Source organism: Pan troglodytes, chromosome 4 (assembly GCF_028858775.2).
Source record: "Pan troglodytes isolate AG18354 chromosome 4, NHGRI_mPanTro3-v2.0_pri, whole genome shotgun sequence".
In the NCBI taxonomy this organism is placed as follows: Eukaryota; Metazoa; Chordata; class Mammalia; order Primates; family Hominidae; genus Pan; species Pan troglodytes.
In genome coordinates, this window is record NC_072402.2 from 75,690,450 (window position 1) to 75,711,049 (window position 20,600).

The 20,600-nt window shown below is 41.0% G+C and overlaps 1 protein-coding gene and 1 pseudogene across 2 annotated transcripts in view; one reads left to right on the plus strand and one right to left on the minus strand.

Annotated features, from left to right (window-relative positions):
* CPLANE1 (ciliogenesis and planar polarity effector complex subunit 1) overlaps positions 1-19,713 on the plus strand; it is a 170,917-nt gene extending 151,204 nt beyond the window's left edge. The window contains exon 52 of one of the 2 annotated variants that reach the window (XM_054685100.2): positions 18,631-19,713. In XM_054685100.2, coding sequence (XP_054541075.1) covers positions 18,631-18,651 — 21 coding nt within the window. In that variant the 3' untranslated portion in view covers positions 18,652-19,713. The remainder of the gene's footprint in view (positions 1-18,630) is intronic. The other variant, XM_009449269.5, reaches the window with a different exon arrangement.
* LOC471567 (small ribosomal subunit protein eS4, X isoform-like) lies at positions 12,600-13,509 on the minus strand (annotated as a pseudogene).
* Positions 19,714-20,600: the final 887 nt, after the last annotated feature.

Sequence of the window (20,600 nt, forward strand, 5' to 3'; positions counted from 1 at the left end):
CCTGCCTCAGCCTCCCAAGTAGCTGGGATTACAGGTGCCTGCCACCATGCCCAGGTAATTTTTGTATTTTTAGTAGAGATGGGGTTTCACCATCTTGGCCAGGCTGGTCTCGAACTCCTGATCTTGTGATCCACCCGCCTCGGCCTCCCGAAGTGCTGGGATTACAGGCGTGAGCCACCATGCCTGGCCTGCTGTGAGTAGGTTTTAAAGTACCCAAATACGACTGTATTGGAGTCTGTCTCTTCCTTTAGATCTAGTAATATTTGCTTTATATATCTGGGTGCTTCAGTGTTGGGTGCATATATATTTAGAAATGCAATATTCTGTTGATGAATTAATTGCTTTGTCATTATATTATGATCTTCATTGTCTTTTTGCTGTTGTTGTTTGCTGTCTTATCTTTTAAGTAGGACATTTAATCCATTCACAGGTAGGGTTATTATTGAGATGTTATTATGAGATGTGAGGACTCATTCCTGAAATGAATCCTCTCCATTTTTGTTTGGGAGAGACTTTATTTCTCTTTTATTTATGAAAGATTCCTTGGCTGGGTATAGAATTCTTGTTAGGCAGGTTTTTGTTTTATTTTCCTCTCAGCACTTTGAATATATCATCCCATTCTCTCCTGGCCTGTAAAGTTTCTGCTGAGAAATCCTTTGTTACTCTGATGAGACATCCCTTGTATGTGACTAGGCACTTCTCTCTGCCTTTAACTTTTGACAGTTTGACTATAATGTGACAGAAGACCTTTTGGGGTTGTTATCTATTTGTGGGTGTCTGAGCTTCCTGTATCTGGATGTCTGAATGTCTTGCTATACTTGGAAAGTTTTCAGTCATTATTTTGGTAAATAGGTTTCTTATGCCATTGATCTTCTCTTCACCTTCTGGAGCACTGAAATCCATATATTTGGTTGCTTTATGATGTCCCATGTGTCATGTAGACTATGCGTTCTTTTTCATGGTTTTTTTGGTTGTTGTTTTCGGGGTTTTTTGTTATTGTTGTTTGACTGAGAACATTCCATATGCTGATGAGAAGAATGTGTATTCTGCAGCAATTGGATGAAATGCACATATATTTATTTTTGTTTGTTTGTTTTGTTTTTTAATTTTTAAAAAAACGAGATGGGGTCTTGCTATGTTGACCAGGCTGGTCTCGAACTCCTGGCCTCAAGTGATTCTTCCATCTCTGCCTCTTAAAGTGCTGAGATTATAGGCATGAGCCACCATGCCTGTCCGTGTTTTTATGCTTAAGTGATCCCTTTATCATTATATAATGACTTTCTTTGTTTCTTTCTTTTTTTCTCCACATTGTTTTCCATAGTGGCTGTACTAGTTTATATTCCCACCAGCAGTGTAGAAGTGTTCCCTGTTCACTGCATCCACGCCAACACCTATTGTTTTTTGACTTTTTTTTACTATGGCCATTCTTGCAGGAGTAAGATGGTATCGCATTGTGCTTCTGATTTGCATTTCCCTGATCATTAGTGATGTTGAGCATTTTTTCATATGTTTGTTGGCCATTTGTATATCTTCTTTTGAGAATTGTCTATTCATTTCCTTAACCCACTTTTTGATGGGATTGTTTGCTTTTTTCTTGCTGATTTGAGTTCATTGTAGATTCTGGCTATTAGTTCTTTGTCGGATGTATAGATTGTGAAGATTTTTCTCCCACTCTGTGGGTTATCTGTTTACTCTGCTGACTCTTCCTTTTGCCATGCAAAAGCTCTTCAGTTTAATTAAGACCCAACTATTTATCTTTGTTTTTATTGTATTTGCTTTTAGGTTCTTGGTCATGAAATCCTTACATAAGCCAATCTCTAGAAGGGGTTTTCCAATGTTATCTTCTAGAATTTTTGTAGTTTCAGGTCTTATATTTAAGTCCTTGATCCATCTTGAGTTGATTTTTGTATAAGGTGAGAGATGACAATCCAGTTTTCATTTTCCTACATGTGACTAGCCAATTATCCCAGCACCATTTGTTGAAAAGGGTGTCCTTTCCCCCTTTATGTTTTCATTTGCTTTGTCAAAGATCGCTTGGCTGTAAGTATTTCAGTTTACTTCTGGTTTCTCTATTCTTTTTTATACCAGTACCACACTGTTTTGGTGGCTATGGCCTTATAGTATAGTTTGAAATCAGGTAATGTGATGCCTCTAGATTTGTTTATTTTGCTTAGTCTTGCTTTGGCTATGTGGGCTCTTTTTTGGTTCCATATGAATTTTAGAATTGTTTTTTCTAATGCTGTGAAGAATGATTGTGGTATTTTGATGGGAACTGCATTGAATTTTTAAATTGCTTTTGGCAGTATGGTCATTTTTACAATATTGATTCTATCCATCCATGAGCATGGGATGTGTTTCGATTTGTTTGTGTCATCTATGATTTCCTTCAGCATTGTTTTGTAGTTTCCCATGTAGAGGTCTTTCACCTCCTGGGTTAGGTATATTCCTAAGCATTTTATTTTTTGCAGCTATTGTGAAAGGGGTTGAGTTTTTTATTTGTTTCTCAGCTTGGTTGCTGTTGGTGTATAGCAGAACTACTGATTTGTGCACATTAATTTTGTATCCAGAAACTTTGCTGAATTATTTTATTAGTTCTAGGAGCTTTCTGGAGGAATTGTTAAGGTTTTCTAGGTAAACACTTATATCATCAGCAAACAGTGACAGTTTGACTTCCTCTTTACTGATTTGGATGCCCTTGATTTATTTCTCTTGTCTGATTGCTCTGGCTAGGTCTTCCAGTACTATGTTGAAGAGGAGTGGTGAGAGTGGGCATCCTTGTTCCATTTTTCAGAGGGAATGCTTTCTACTTTTCCCCATTCAGTATTATGTTGGCTGTGGGTTTGTCAAAGATGTCTTTTATTGAGGTATGTCCCTTGTATGCCGATTTTGCTGAGAGTTTTAATCAAAAAGTGATGCTGGATTTTGTCGAATGCTTTTCCTGCATCTGTTGAGATGATTATGTGATTTTTGTTTTTAATTCTGTATATGTGGTGTATCACATTTATTGACGTGCGTATATTAAACCACCTCTGCATCCCTGGTATGAAACCCACTTGATCAAGGTGGATTGTCTTTTTGATATGTTGTTGGATTCTGTTAGCTAGTATTTTGTTAAGGATTTTAGCATCTATATTCATCAGAGATATTGGTCTGTAGTTTTCTTTTTTGGTTATGTCCTTTCTTGGTTTTGGTATTAGGGTGATAACTGGCTTCATAGAATGACTTAGGAGGGTTCCTTCTTTGTCTATCTTGTGGAATAGTGTCAATAGGATTGGTGCCAATTCTTCTTTGAATGTTTGGTAGAATTCTGTTGTGAATCCATCTGGTCCTTTACTTTTTTTTGTTGATAATTTTTAAATTACCATTTCAATCTTGCTGCTTATTATTGGTCTGTTCAGGGTATCTAATTCTTCCTGATTTAAGGTAGGAGGGTTGTATCTTTCCAGGAATTTATGCATCTCTTCTGGGTTTTCTAGTTTATGTGCATAAAAGTGTTCATAGTAGCCTTGAATGATCTTTTGTATTTTTATGGTATCAGTTGTAATATCTCCTGTTTCATTTCTTTTGAGTTTATTTGGATTTTCTCTCTTCTTTTCTTGGTTAATCTTGCTTATGGTCTGTCAATTTTATTTATCTTTTCAATGAACCAGGTTTTTGTTTCATTTATCGTTTGTGTTGTTTTTTGTTTTAATTTCATTTAGTTCTGCTTTGACCTTGGTTATTTCCTTTCCCCTGCTAGGTTTGGGTTTGTTTTATTCTTGTTTCTCTAGCTCCTTGAGGTGAGGCCTTAGATTGTCTATCTGTGCTCTTTCAGACTATCTGATGTAGGCCTTTAGGGCTATGAACTTTCCTCTTAGCACTGCCTTTGCTGTATCCCAGAGGTTTTGATAGGTTTTGTCACTATTGTCATTCAGTTCAAAGAATTATTTAATTTCAATCTTGATTTCATTGACCCAGTGATCATTCAGGAGCAAGTTAGTTAATTTCCATGTATTTGTGTGGTTTTGAAGACTCCTTTTGGAGTTGATTTCTGTGGGGGTCTGTCTTGCAGACTCTGATTCAATGACAGATGAATAACGTACACTGACACAGATATTATGCTTGTCAATCCGGCCAAGGGTCCGGGCCACTTACAGACTCTAAGGAGAGTGCTGTCAGCCACAGCCCTGACTCTCTGGCCCTCCTGGCATTTATTCAGTACACATTAAATGACAGAAGTCTCAAGTAAACACCATTAGAGGGTAATCAACCTGGTCTCCTTCCACTCCTGCCCCCCACTGCCTACCCCCTCCCAGCGCTATCCTGCCTGCAAATGATCAAAGGTTAGTTTTAGAACCACATGAGTAAACAAGCTATTTAGATAAACTACTCTACATTCCTGTTAATTACCTTTGCTATAGCTCAAAGAGGATTAGGCTGCCTTCAGCCATAACTCTGTCCTGAAGCTTTTGCAAAAACCTTTTGGCCTTCCAAGAAGGTTTGTGTTTTATTTTATAATTTTCCCCACCATTCTGACTGAACCCCTACATCTCTCCCTTTTCTGTTTTCTGCATTGGGTCTTATTGATTGGAGAGTGCAGATGTATGCAGCAACAGGTTTGTCAGGAGTGGCAGTGATTGCTCTTATTCTGGCTTTGCATCCTAGAATTAGTAAATAACATAAGACAATCATGAGTATAATTAGCAACATTCTCTGCTAGTCAAAGAGTGACCCCCAGGAGTGGGGGTCTAACCAGGAGAGATGATCTTGCATACCCTTCCATATGGCTGTTTGTTGGGTGTGTAGATCTATAGTGTGAAGGGATTCTAAAATTTTAGTTTTAAGTTGCTTTACATCTGCTGTTAAATTCCCCAGAGGTGTTGTTTCACCTCATCCCAACTATGCATTGATTGATTCCATGGTAGAGAAGTGACACAGATATGCTTATGCTCCCAGTTGCAGCTTAATTGCTGTTGGAATGCCAGTGCATCTTGTGGCTCCCCCACATATTTTAAAGCAGCCTCAAGGGCTTGCAGACGTGCAAGAATTTTTTGATCTATACTCTGCTATAAGAGAAGTTCATTAGACACGTTTTTGGCCAGATTATCTACAAAGGCAGCTGTTTGTACTGACTCAGTAATAGATGCCACAGCAATGCTAGCAGTTGCTAGGATGACTATGGCTGAGACTATAAAGGCCATTAATGTAACTATGAATCTTTTGTGTCTGACCTGGGACAGGGTACGCTCTAAGGTGGCAAGGGCAGAGGATCCTTGCCAATCACATGTCAAATTGACTGGTAGGAATGCCTCAGATTATCTCCTTAGTACCATGACACTAGTAATATTTAGATCAGATATATTGTAATTAGTGATACATGAGGTGAACCAAGTCTGTCCCTGCACCCGGGTCACAAATGTGGAGTTTTGGGGTGAAATAGAAATATTGGTTCCCATAAGGAAAACATGGATGGGTAGTGCAAATCAGTTACTAATCAGCGTAACTGATCAGTATGAATAAAGGTTATAGTATAGTTGTTACCGGAATTATGATATGTTCCATGCCAGGTGTCAAGGGAGGTGCCAAGATGTCCCAGGTGCCATAAAGTGTCTTGGGGTGGCATGGAATTTACTTGGGGTCTGGGATATTGCATCGCCCCATTGGCCCAAATCATAGGGGAATGGGACATGGCTACAAAACTGTGATTGATGCCTTGACAGAGGAGGACATTAGTAAGGCTGCCCTGCAAATGGCCATGGGGACTCCAGTCTAAGATGTTATAATTGCCTAACTGGAGGCTATGGGCTTGTCCCCTGTGACAGACCTCCCAGCTAAAGTAAAATCCAGTACTTTCCCAGTTTTGTCCTTTAGCACAGGAAGGAATGTTTGGGAAAGTGGCATTGATTGCATTGCCTGGTTTGAGGCTACCTGTAGCTAAGGCTGTTAAGGCATTTTCTTTGCCATGATATGGTCATAATTGTGTTTGGGCAGATACACAGTAAGTGTTAGAACCTTTATAACTTACACACAGTGGGAAGATAGTGGAGTGATATGTAGTGTTATCTGGCACCTTAGTCCAATGTATGCCATTACTGAGGGACCCCACTGGGGGTAAATCTATCCCTCCTAGCCAAGCACTTATGTTATTATAGGCTGGGAAGGGGATGTCTGCCCAGGTGACAGGGCGAAAGAAAGGCGGGTCTAAGATAAGAGCCAGTAGAGTGTAGCAGGTACAGTTTGCAGACAAAGCAAGAGCATAAAAAGGATCAATACCCTATGTGAGTTGCAATGTACAACAGAGAGCATAGCAAGGAACAAATTATCTGAAGTAAATGGTGTCTGTGTCTGGAGCAGAATTCATTCAGCCTCCTGAGTTGTCCTCTTCAGCATCCCCCAGGTGACGTCCGGGGCTTGTGTCATCCATGGAAGCCTCATCGTCTGGGGCTGTGGATCCTGTAGGGTCAGTTCCTTCATCTCCGGTACCAGGTTGGATCCTAGCCACACCATGGTATGGTTTAATGCATCATGCTGGAATTCAAAGAGGACCTGAGGGGGTATGGACACAAGCCTACCCTCTTCCCCACATTAACAATTCATTTGGATCACACCATTCATTACTGTTTACATCTTTCCATAAAACTGCAGGCTTTATGTCTTGAGAGGTTTTAGCAAAGTGCTTTTCTACAGCTGATTGAAATTTGTCATCTAAATTTAGAAAATTAAGGGTAAATAAGGCTTGTGCCAATAGTGTTGGAGGGTGTTTACTCATACTCCCCCTCTTCTGGCTGTTTTCTGAGCATATTTTTAAGGGTGGAGTGGGCACGTTCTACTATGGCTTGTCCTTGGGGGTTATATGGGATGCCTGTGGAATGTTGGATATTCCACCTGTGACAAAATTGTTGAAATTGTGAGCTGGCATAAGCTGGACCATTTTCAGTTTTAATTTTTTAATTTTTTAATTTTTGTGGGCTGCCCCATAAATGCAAAAGTTAAAAGATGTTTAATGATATACCAAGTGGACTCTCTAGGAAGGGTGTGTGCACTAATTAGATGAGTGTTGGTATCAACAGATACATGTACATATCTAAGTTTTCCAAATTCAGGGACGTGTGTAACATCTGTTTGCCATAACTGATGAGGTTCTAATCCTCTAGGGTTAACACCTGTGGAAGGAGGCCAGGGAGCTGACAATCTGGGCATTGTGGGATAATTTGTTTAGCCAGCCCCTGAGTAAGTTGAAATTGTTTAGATAAATTTCTCCAATTTTGGTGGAAAGATTGATGCAATTGGGTGGCTTGGTCAAGCAGTGATGTCATAACTTGTAGGTCTTGTTCATTGCCATAAGCCAATGGGCCAGGCAGAAAGCTGTGGCCTGGAATGTGTGTGATAAAAATAGGATGTGTACATTGATCTAGGAATTGCTGAAATCAAAGAAAAAGAGCACACAGGGTGGGCTCAAGAGCGGACTTAATTAAGGCTGTTTTGAGGGTTCTGCAATAAATAAACAGTGTAAGCCAAGTCATTTACAATATTTATGGGCTGAGTGGAAAAAGTTTCTAAGGCTAGTATCAGGGCCCCAGTCTCAGCTCTCTAAGTGCTAGTAAACCCAGATCAAGTGATTGAATTATGTGGTCTCTACCAAACTGCTGCTTTTCCATGTTTACCAGAACCATCAGTAAACAATGTTAAAGCATTAGGTATGGGGGAGTGAACTATTTTTGTGGGTAAGATTACCAGGGTATGAGATAAGAAATAAAGGAGTTTATCAGCAGGAAGTATGTGCTCTATTTGTCCTGTGTAATCAGAGAAAGCTATTTGCAGATTAATAGATACTGGCAATACTGCTTTGAATTGCTTTTTACTTAAAGGAATCCTGATGACATCAGGGTCATAACCTAGTGACTGATTGCATTGTTTGTGGCCTGAATAGATGACTTTAGTAAGTAACTGACTATAGGGAGATAGTGTTTTAGTCCCGGTATGTGAGCAAAAAACCCATTCTAGGAAGCATAGCCCGGGGGCCATCTGTCCTATTAACCCTGTAGGGGAGTGTTTGGTGAGAAAGATAAAACAATTGGATTGAATAACGTGGATCAATGCGATCTAGCTGCCCCTGAGAGACGGCTTGTTCTATTTCCTCAATTTCCCTTTTTGCTGCAGGGGTTAAATATCTGGGAGAATACCGGGCTGGTTTGCCTTTTAAGATAGAAAACAGGTTTTGTAGTTTATCAGTAGGAATCCCCAAAGTGAGGTGGAGCCAGTTAATATTGCCCAGTAATTTCTGATAATCATTTAAGGTGTGTAAGTTGCTAGTCTTTAATTTAACCTTCTGAGGTCTTACTGACTGGAAAGTTAATACGTACCCAAGATATTTCCAAGGAGAGGACATTTTTACTTTTTCAGGTAAATGATTAAATCTCTTAGCTGTGTATTTCTTTACGACAGAGGAATGTAAATTTAAAAGTATTGGCTCCGTTGGGGCTGCTAGTAGAGTATCATCCATAAAATGAATAATCTTGCAATCAGGAAATTATTTTCTACTAGGGAGCAAGGCTTGATTTACATGATACTGACACATGGCAGGACTATTTAGCATTCCTTGAGGAAGCACTTTCCAATGAATTCGACAAGCTGGCTTTTCTTTATTGATAGCTGATATTGTAAATGAATTTTTTCTCTGTCCTGTTCTGCTAGGGGAATCATATAAAAACAATCTTTTAAGTCAATAATGATTATAGGCTAATCTTGAGGAATTGCCGTGGGGGAAGGGAGCCGCTGCTGAAGTGGTCCCATAGGTTGCAAATTGGCATTAATAGCACGTAGGTCATGCAAAAGTCTTCATTTCCCAGACTTTTTGGGAATGACAAAAATGGGCTGTTAGATAATTCGACATGCCCAGCTTTCAATTACTCTTCAACTAATTCATGGGCCCTCTGTAATTTCTCTCCCTTCAGAGGCCACTGTTCTACCCAAATTGGATCTTGAGAGAGCCACATCAGGGGTAGGGGAGGAATAATAACAGTGGCCATTGTTTGAAAGGGGTCTGCAGAGTAACCCCCCATTGGGCTAATAGGTCCCATCCCCAAAGATGAACAGGGATGGCCATGATTAGAGGTTGTATAACTGCCTTTCTTCCTTCTGAATCATAGCATGTTAGGGGGCGTGTGCTCTGCTTGGCTGTGTGTGCTTCCATGATGCTGACAATTTTCTGTTTATGACTGACCCAAAGCCAAGTTTCTGGCCAGTTTTGATCACTAATGATTGAAATGTCCGCCCCTGTGCCCAGTAAGCCAGTAAAATTCTTATTTCCAATTTCTTCGTGGGTCCTTGATCAGTGATTAATTGATTCCAATATACTCCTGTGGCTCCTGTGCTCCCAAAACTTCCCTTTCCCCTTTCCTTTCCATACAGACTGGGGACCCAGTATGATAAAATCAGTAACTGAGCTATCTTTGATCCAGGGGGAAGAATATGCAGACCTTTACAGTCCATCATAACCAATATCTCTCTGTGATAATCACTATCAATTACCACGGTGAGCACATTAATTCCTTTACTAGATAGGCTAGACCACCCTAGGACTAATCCCACTGTTCCTGGAGGCAGCAGGCCCCAGATCCCGGTTGCAACCCTTTTAGGGCCTTCTCCTTCTTTTAGCATTAATTTGTTGAGGCAGAGTAAGTCCAGTCCTGTGCTCCCTGTGGTGGCTGCTCTGAGAGAGAGGACTGTGGGCTTCCCATCTGATCGAGGAAAGCTGCTGGCATTGCCCCAGTTGCGAGCGGGGCCTGGGGCTTGCTCCTACTGAAGTTGCCTGACTGGTTTTTTATGGGGTTGGCGTTTTTATCAAATTTACACATGCACTGATTTGCCCAGTGTTTCCCCTTCCTACATTGGGGACATATAGAAGAGGGTTCTTTCCCTGAATTACCTTGGTCTCTACTATGGGAGCATTCCCTCTTCATATGACCTGGATCTCCGCATAGAAAACAATTTGGGTTTCTCTCCCTTTTCACTTTAGGAGGCCTTAATGCCATAGCCAATATTTTGGCTTTGTTTGTCTCAGTTCCTACCAGCTGACACGCTCATAGAAGCTCCCCAACTGTGGCTGCCTTTCCTTTGATTGCCTGCATTGCCTGCTGCACATTAGCGTTTTCAAAAGACAGTTGCAACGATAAGATATCAGCAGCTTGGGTGTGACTAGTATGTCTCTTAATTGCCTGGGTTAACCGATTGATAAACTCAACAAATGGCTCTTGAGGCCCTTGTCAAACATTTACGAAAGATCCCTGTTGAACTCCACTTTTGGGAATTCCGTCCCAAGCCCTGAGAGCACACAAAGACACTTGAGCATAGGCCTGGGGATCAAAATCTAGTTGTTGTACATTGGCATGAGGACCCCTCCCTTGGAGCATATCAGCTGTTATGTCTTGGCCGGCCACCTGATTCTGGTTGGCTTGTTCGTACAACTCATTGTATTCTGCCTTCCAGAGGAGGTATTGGCTAGGCTACAAAGTTGTTTTAGCTAGCATTGACTAGTCCCATGGGGTCATATGCAAGTGGCCTGCCAAGGCCTTAATCATTCCTTTCGTAAATGGGCTAGCGGCTCCATTTTCTTTAACGCTTTTTCTTGGCTCTTTATAAGGTTAAAAGAAACAAGTTGTGGCCAGGTGCGGTGGCTCATGCCTGTAATCCCAGCACTTTTGGAGGCTGAGGCGGGTGGATCACGAGGTCAGGAGATTGAGACCATCCTGGCTAACATGGTGAAACCCCATCTCTACTAAAAATACAAAAAATTAGCCGGGCGTGGTGGTGGGCACCTGTAGTCCCAGCTACTCGGGAGGCTGAGGCAGGAGAATGGTTTGAACCCAGGAGGCGGAGCTTGCAGTGAGCCGAGATCGCGCCACTGCACTCCAGTCTGGGCAACAGAATGAAACTCCGTCTCAAAAAACAAACAAACAAACAAACAAAAAAACGAGTTTATGTACCTGATTGCTATGTCGGTCTTGCATTACCGGGCAGGCTAAAAGCTCCCCCTCTAATCTAATGCTGCTTGCTTAAGACAAGGCCCCATAGCTGGAGTGTGTTTCTTGTCTTTTTTCTTACTTATTGGAGGAGGGGGCTCAGGCAAAACCTCCATTTCCTCTTTGTTATTTTGGCCCGGTGATGGTGGGGCTGAGGGAAAAGGAGGCAGTAAGGTAGGCAACATTTCCTCCTCCTTCCCCTTTTTAGGCTTTTCTGTGTATAATGGGACCAAAGCTGTCCTTACTAGAGCCCATAGTGTTAAAGATGATGCTGGGACCTGTTGCCCTTGTGCATAATGCTGTTCAAGATTTCTCCCCACTTGTTCCCAGCATTCTACATCTAGCGTGCCTTCTTTCGGGAACCATGTGTTATGGTTTACTACAGTTTGCATTAGGTCTCTTAACTGAGCCTGTGAAACGGGCTCCACTAGCCTTAAGCAGCTGTTTCAACACTTTTATATACTGTTTCTGTTGAGCTAATAACTGTTGTCCCATGATGAAACCTCAGCCTGAACTTGGAGATCCCAAGCGGGCACCAATGACTTACTGATTACTCACTTGACCACATGGTCCTTTTCACTTTCATTTCAAGGGGTCCGTCATGCTTCCTTTGCAGTGTTGGTCACATCGGGGTCACCACCTGTGGGGGTCTGTCCTGCAGACCCTGACTTAATGACAGATGAATAACGTACACTGACACAGATATTATGCTTGTCATTCCAGCTTGAAGGTCCAGGCCACTTACAGACTCTAAGAAGAGTGCTGTCAGCCCCGGCCCTGACTCGCTGGCCCTCCCAGTATTTATTCAGTACACATTAAATGACAAAAGTCTCAAGTAAACACCATTAGAGAGTAATCAACCTGGTCGCCTTCCTCCACTCCCCTCCCCACAGAGCGTTATCCTGCCCACAAATGATCAAAGGTTAGTTTTAGAACCACATGAGTAAACAAGCTATTTAGATAAACTACTCTACATTCCGGTTAATTACCCTTGCTATAGCTCAAAGAGGATTAGGCTGCCTTCAGCCATAACTCTATAACCATAACCTTTTGGCCTTCCAAGAAGGTTTGTGTTTTATTTTATAATTTTCCCCACCATCCTGACTGAACCCCTGCAGATTTCCAGTTTTATTCCACTGTGGTCTGAGAGAGTGCTTCATATAATTTCAATTTTCTTAAATTTATTGAGGCTCGTTTTGTGGCCTATCAATCATATGGTCTATCTTGGAGAAAGTTCCATGCACTGTTGAATAGAATGTTTATTCTGTGGTTGTTGGATGGAATGTTCTGTATGTATCTCTAAGTCCATTTGTTCCAGGGTATAGTTTAAATCCATTGTTTCTTTGTTAACTGTCTTGATGACCTGTCTAGTGCTGTCAGTGGAGTATTGAAGTCCCCCACTATTATTGTGTTGCTGTCTATCTCATTTCTTAGATCTATTAGTAATTATTTTATAAATTTGGGAGCTCCAGTGTAGGTGCATATATGTTTAGGATTGTGATATTTTCCTGTTGGACAAGTCCTTTTATCATTATATAATGTCCCTCTTTGTCCTTTTAAACTGCTGTTGCTTTTTTTTTTTCCTATTAATTCCTGCCACATTATTTTTAATTATGTACAAAGATTTAAGATGTCACCCAGGGACCATTTCACCCACTGCTCTGTTTGGCCCCCAGTCTTTTGTCTCTCTCTTCAGCAATAGTGAGGCAGATACCCTTTCCTTGGGGAAGAGAAATCCATGGTTTGTTGCCCTTGCCAATAACAAAAATGTTGGAAAGTTGAGTAGCGAAGCTGTTGCCATTGACATCTTTCATGTGAACCACGTCAAAAGATCCAGGGTGCCTCTCTCTGTTGGTGATCACACCAGTTATTCCCAGGTTAGCACCTCCAGTCACCATACACAGGTTACCAGTGTACCAGTGTTGAACTTGATGAAAACAGTAATCTTACCAGTCTCCAAATCAGTCTGAATGGTATCATTTACCTTGATGAGGGGATCAAGGTAGCGGATGCTGTGAGCATCATGAGTCACCAGATGAGGGATTCCTTTTGTGCCCACAAAGATTTTTCTCACTTTGCCCAATTTGTACTTAGCCTCCTCGGGTGTAATACGATGTACAGCAAAGCGACCCTTGGTGTCATAGATCAGATGGAAATTATCTCCCGTCTTGTCAATGCTGATGACATCCATGAATCCAGCAGGGTAGGTTATATCAGTTCGTACCTTGCCATCAACCTTAATGAACCCCTGCATGCAAATCTTTACTTTATCTCCTGTCAGGGCATACTTAAGTCTGTTCCTTAGGAAAATGATGAGGGGGAGACACTCTCTCAACTTGTGAGGACTGGTGGATGGACAAGGAGCAAACACACTGGTCAATTTATCCAGCATCCAATGCTTTGGAGTTGCTACCTACTTCAGATGCTTCTTGGGACCACCAGCCATGGCTGCATTAGGCAAGGAAAGAGGACCTCTCTTCCGGTGTGTGTAAGAATTCTAAACTGCTGTTGCTTTAAAGTTGGTTTTGTCTGATATAAAAATAGCTACTCCTTCTCACTTTTGGTGTCCATTTGCATGAAATGTCTTTTTCCACCCCTTTACCTTAAGTTTATATGAGTCCTTATGTGTTAGGTGAGTCTCTTGAAGGCAGCAGGTGATTGGTTTGTGAATTCTTATCCATTCTGCCATTTTGTGTCTTTTTTTTTTTTAAAGACGGAGTCTCGCTCTGTTGCCCAGGCTGGAGTGCAATGGCATGATCTCAGCTCACTGCAACCTCTGCCTCCTGGGTTCAAGCAATTCTCCTGCTTCAGCCTCCTGAGTAGCTGGGATTACAGGCGCTTGCCACCACGCCTGGCTAATTTTTGTATTTTTAGTAGAGACGGGGTTTCATTATGTTGGTCAGGCTGGTCTCACAAACTCCTGACCTCGTGATCTGCCCGACTCGGCCTCCCAAAGTGCTGGGATTACAGGTGTGAGCCACCACACCTGGCCCATTCTGTATCTTTTAAGTGGAGCATTTAGGCCATTTACATTCACTGTTAGTATTGCGATGTGAGATACCATTCCATTCATTGTGTTATTTGTTGCTTGTATGCCTTGGTTTTTTGTTTTTGTTTTTTAAGTTGTATTTTGTTTTATAGGTCCTGTGAGATTTATGCTTTAAAGAGGTTCTGTTTTGATGGGTTTCCTGGATTTGTTTCAAGATTTACAGCTCCTTTTAGCTGTTCTTGTAATGGTGGCTTGGTAGTGGTGAATTCTCTCAGCATTTGTTTGTATGGAAAAGACTATCTTTCCTTCATATATGAAGCTCAGTTTCACTGAATACAGAATTCTTGGCTGCTAATTGTTTTGTTTGAGGAGGCTGAAAATAGGCCCCAATCCTTTCTAGCTTGCAGGATTTCTGCTGAGAAATCTGCTGTTAATCTGATAGGTTTTCCTTTATAGGTTACCTGGTGCTTTTGTCTCACAGCTCTTAAGATTCTTTCCTTCATCTTAAATTTAGATAACCTGATGGCAGTGTGCCTAGGTGATGATCTTTTTGCGATGAATTTCCCAGGTGTTCTTTGTGCTTCTTGTGTTTGAATATCTAGGTCTCTAGAAAGGCCAGGGAAATTTTCCTCGATTATTCCCCCAAATATGTTTTCCAAACTTTTAGATTTATTTTCTTCCTCAGGAATGCTGATTATTCTTAACTGTAGACTTCTTGGAGGCTTTGTTCACATTTCTTATTTTTTCTTTGTCTTTGTTGGATTGGGTTAATTTGAAGACATTGCCTTCGAGCTCTGAATTAATTTCTTCTACTTATTCGATTTTATTGTTGAGACTTTCCAGAGCATTTTGCATTTCTGTGTTTCCATTGTTTCCCTGCAGTTTTGATTATTTTTTATTTATGCTATCTATGTCACTGAATATTTCTCCCTTCACTTCTTGTATCATTTTTTTGGTTTCCTTACATTGGGCTTTGCCTTTCTCAGGTGCCTCCCTGATTGGCTCAAAAACTAAACTTCTTAATTCTTTTTCAGGTAAATCAGGGATTCCTTCTTGGTTTGTGCCCATTGCTGGTGAGCTAGTGTGATTTTCTGGGGGTGTTAATGAACCTTGTTATGTCATAGTACCAGAGTTGGTTTTCTGATTCCTTCTCATTTGGGTAGGCTCTGTCAGAGGGAAGGTCTAGGGCTGAAGGCTGTTGTTCAGATTCTTTTGTCCTGCAGGGTGTTCTCTTGATGTAGTACTCTCCCCCTTTTCCTATGGATGTGGCTTCCTGAGAGCCGAGCTGAAGTGATTGTTATCTTTCTTCTGGATCTAGCCACCCAGCAAGTCTGCCAGGCTCCAGGCCGGTACTGGGGGTTGTCTGCACAGAGTCCTGTGATGTGAACTGTCTGTGGGTCTCTCAGCCAGGGATACCAGCACAGTATTTGGGGTGTCTCCTGGGTCCTGCAGGAGTAATCCGCTTCCTTCAGAGAGTCTGTGGGTCCCCTTGGGTTTCCTGATTTAGTTCTGCAGTTGTTCTGGAGCAAAAATTAATAATCCAAGCCTCCACATGCTGCTCTGTCCATCTGATCGGAGCTGCAGTCTAGTGCTACCTCCCATCTGCCACAATTCCACAACTCCACCCTTTGTTTCTTTTTAAAGTTTTTGACTTAATGTCTATTTCATCTAAGTATAGCTACTCCTGCTTTTTTCTTTTTTTTTGGTTTCCACGTACATGGAATTTCTCTTTCCATCCCTTTACTTTCAGTCTGTGTGTCATTATAGGTGAAATAAGTTTCTTATAGGTAACATATAGTTATGTTGTAAAAGTTATTAAGAAATTATTTTAGGCAGATAGAGAGGAAAAGAGGTCCTTGGGAAGTTTTCATTTTTTATTAAGGAGATTATCCTTTCCTAGTGGTGTCTTCTTGGTTGAAAATTAGTTGACTGTTATATACTTGGGTTTACATCTGGGTTCTGTTTTGTTCCATTGGTCTTTGTGTATGTTTTTATGTCACTATCACATTGTTTTGAATTACTCTGGTTTTATAATGGATCTTGGGATCGGGTAGTGTGATGCCTCCAGCTTTGTTGTTTTGCTTAGATTTGCCTTGGCTATTTGTGGTCTTTTGTGACTCCATATGAAATTTTTGATTTTTTTCTATTTGAAAAATGTCATTGGAATTTTGACAGATTGCATTGAATGTGTAGTCATCCATTTTTGAATGGTATTTTTGCTTGATGTAAAATTTGAGGTTTTTATTTCAGTATTTGAAAAATGCTGTTACATTGTCTTCTTGCTCCCATTGTTTCTAACTGGAAAGTCAGCCATTACCTCTGTTATTTCTCTACATTTAATACATTGCATGTCACTTTTTTTTTTTTTTTGATACGGAGTTTCACTCTTGTTGCCCAGGCTGGAGTGCAATGGCGCGATCTTGGCTCACTGCAACCTCCGCCTCCCAGGTACAAGTGATTCACCACGCCCTGCTCATTTTTTTGTATTTAGTAGAGACAGGAATTCACCATGTTAGGCTGGTCGCAAACTCCAGACCTCAGGTGATCCACCCGCCTCGGCCTCCCAAAGTGCTGGGATTACAGGCGTGCGCCACTGTGCCCGGCCAATGTCACTTTCTTCTGAGTATTTTGAGTATTTTCTATCTTTGATTTTCAGCAGTTTGACTATGATGTGTGTAGGTTTGAGTTCCTTTTGATGTATTCTTGTGGAAGTTCCCTAAGCTTCTTGGATTTGTAGGTTGATGTTTTTCATGAAATACAGGAAAATTTCAGGCACCATTTCTTAAAGAACTTTTTTTTCTGCCCTATTGTCTTTCCATTCTCCTTAAAACCGCATTTTCAGGCCGGACACAGTGGCTCACACCTGTAATCCCAGCGCTTTGGGAGGCTGAGGTGGGTGGATCACTTGAGGTCAGGAGTTCGAGACCAGCCTGGCCAACATGGTGAAACCCCATCTCTACTAAAAATACAAAAATTAGCCAGGTGTGATGGTACGTGCCTGTAGTCCCAGCTACTCCGGAGGCTGAACAAGGAGAATCACTTGAACTCGGGAGGTGGAGGTTGCAGTGAGCCGAGATCGCACCACTGCACTCCAGCCTGGGTGACAGAGAGAGAGAGAGACTCTGTCTCAAAACAAACAGAACCATACATTTTCCTTTAATTCTGTAAACACTTTTGTTTCTTTGTACATATTTAAAATAGCTGCTTTAAAGTCTTTGGGGCATCTCAAGGTTAGTTTTTGTTGACTTTTTTCTCTGGACTCTGGGTCATAGTTTCCTTTCTTTGCATGTCTAGTGGTTATTTATTTATTTATTTACTTATGAGACAGGATCTAGCTCTGTTTTCCAGGCTTGTCTTGAACTCTTAGCCTCAAGTGATCCTCATGAGTAGCTGGGATTACAGGCATGAGCCATCACACCCAGCTTGTAATTTTTTACTGTATTCTTTATATAGTGGGTGAATTGTAACAGATTGTGAATTCTGTTGGCTTGTTCTGAAAAGTTGATAGTTTTTATTCATGTAGGCAGTTCAAAGATAATCATCTTGAATATGTGGTAAGTGCGTGCCAGGTTTATTCTGAGTCTAATTTAGTAGAACATAACCTCCATAATTTCCCCTTGTGCATCGTATGGGTTTAGTTTTATGCTTTGTGGGCCTTACTCTAGGGCACAATTCTTCATTCTCAGGGGGCCTTTCTGGTGTCTAAGCTGGATGTCTGGAGTATCAGGTGTTGGTGCTCCACTCTAGCTGGGCTGGGACTCCAGCATCCTTCAGCACTTCTTAGCTTCTAGTATCTCTGTTCTCTTTCAACTTAGTAGCTACTGCTTTCTGGCAAATTGCATCTAGTGTTGCACTGTACATAAGCCCTTGGCAAAGACCTCACAAGGAACTCTCTCACATGGGCTTTTGCAAGATAATGTCAAGCCTGACAAGAAAAAAATGTGTCTCTTTTAAGACCCAATTTCAGTGTATCTGCATCTACCATGCTTTGAGTTATTATGAAAAAGTGTTGGAAAAAAAAACCCCAAATTATGAGCTAGCCTCTGTACAGCTTTTTCCCTCTTGATCTTGTAGATTCCAGCCATTGTGACTGCCCAGAACTCTGATCTCTCCCTGCTCAGCTCAGTGGGAGCACTGTGGTCTGCCTGGACGCCACTCACTGTGCTAGAGTCAGGGTAATGTCCTTAAGCAGACAGCCAGGCATTCATGTGACTTACATCAGGAACTTTCCCTCTATTGGGGGTGACTGTCTTGTGCTGCATTTTGTCTAATGTCTAAAAGAAATTGCCTTACATATATTTTGTCCAATTTTACGGTTAAGGCAGGTAAGCTAGTCAGGTAGTAGTTACTCTGTTATATCAGCAGAAAGCTGACAATCCTAGGAGGTACCTAGCCTCTAGCTTGAATATCCGCTCATCTTCAAGACACGAAGATCTGCCAGCTTTGCTCAAAGTATCTGAATACAGAGGAAACATCCAGTGAGTGCTTTTTAGATGCAATGTTTATAAAGTATAAATATATATTTAGTAAATATTTGATAAACTAATGATAAGCCATTATAGCTTATACCATTTTCCATTTCTCAACAATTCAAATAATCACCATATACTATGCTTTATGTCTTGCTTTGCTTTTCTGTAGGAAAACTTTGGACCTTATTGAGAAGAGGAAAACACTTAATTGGGCAGAAGTCCTAGTGGCACCCACCAGAGCTCTACTGCATTCAGACACTGTTCACACACTGACCATTCATGTGTGTTCAGCATCTGAACTTGGCCTTGTGACGTAGAGACCCTGATGAAAGCTAATGTTTCTGTTTTCATGAAAATATTCAATCTAGGGAACACCTTAGAGGAAAAAAGACTTTTAGGTAAGATTGGTTTGGAAATTGGGAATGACCCAGCTTGTGCCTATATATGTGGGCCTGCAATCAACTTCTGTGGTAGGAGTTGCCTACCTGAAGGGAAACTTTTTACATAGGATTTTAAAAAATGATACTAATTTAAAAACAAACATTTTAAATATGTTCAAAGCTAGTGAAAGTAAAAATAAACTAATTAATATTACCCCAGTATTAAGAATTTAGCACACCTACAACCATCTGATCTTCAACAAACCTGACAAAAACAAGCAATGGGGAGAGGACTCCCTATTTAATCAATGTTGCTGGGAGAACTGGCTAGCTGTATGCAGAGAATTGAAACTGAACCCTTTCCTTACACCTTCATACAAAAATTAGTTCCAGATGGATTAAAGACTTAAATGTAAAACCCAAAACTATAAAATCCCTAGAAGAAAATCTAGGCAATACTATCTGGGACATAGGCACAGGCAAAGATTTTATAATGAAAATACCAAAATCACTTGCAACACAAGCAAAAATTGACGACTGGGATCTAATTGAACTAAAGAGCTTCTGCACAGCAAAAGAAACTATCACCAGAGCAAATAGACAACTTACAGAATGGGAGAACATTTTTGCAATCTGTCCATCTGACAAAAGTCTAATATCCAGAGTCTACAAATAACTTAAACAAATTTACAAGAAAAAACCCCATTAAAAAGTGGGCAAAGGACATGAACAGACACTTCTCAAAAGAAGACATGCATGGCCAACAAACCTATGAAAAGAAGCTCAACATCACTGATCATTAGAGAAATCCTAATCAAAACCACAATGAAATACCATCTCACACCAGTCAGAATGGCAATTATTAAAATGTCAAAAAAAAATAACAGATGCTGGCGAGGTTGTGGAGGAAAAGGAACACCTTTACACTGTTGCTGGGAGTGTAAATTAGTTTAATCATTGTGGAAGACAGTGTGGCAATTCCCCAAAGATCTAAAAGCAGAAATACCATTTGACCCAGCGATACCATTGCTGGGTATATATCCAAAGGAATATAAATCATTCTATTATAAAGATACATGGATGCGTATGTTCACTGCAGCACTATTCACAATAGCAAATACGTGGAATCCATCCAAATGTCCATCAATGATAGACTGGACAAATAAAATACTGTACACATATATATATATATATATATACACACCATGAAATACTATGCAGCCATAAAAAAGAACAAGATCTTGTCATTTGCATGGATATGCATGGAGCTGGAGGCCGTTATCCTTAGCAAACTAAGGCAGGAACGGAAAACCAAACAGTGCATATTCTCACTTATAAGTGGGAGCTGAATGGTGAGAACACATGGACACATAGGGGGAACAACACGCCACTGGGGCCTGTTGAGGAGGGGAGGGAGAGAATCAGGAAGAATAGCTAATGGATGCTGGGCTTAACATCTAGGTGATGGGATGATCTGTACAGCAAACCACCACACCACACATTTACCTATGTAACAAACCTGCACATCCTGCATATGTACCCCTTAAAAGCTGAAGATAAAAAATTGTTTTTTAATGGTTTCTACCTGTAATCTCACTTTGGGAGGCTGACGCAGGAGGATCGCTTGAGCCCAGAAGTTTGAGACCAGCTTGGGCAACAAACAAAGGGAGATCCCATCTCTACAAAAAATTAAAAATTGCTGGGCACGGCGGTTTACACCTGTAATCCCAGCACTTTGGGAGGCCAAGGTGGGAGGATC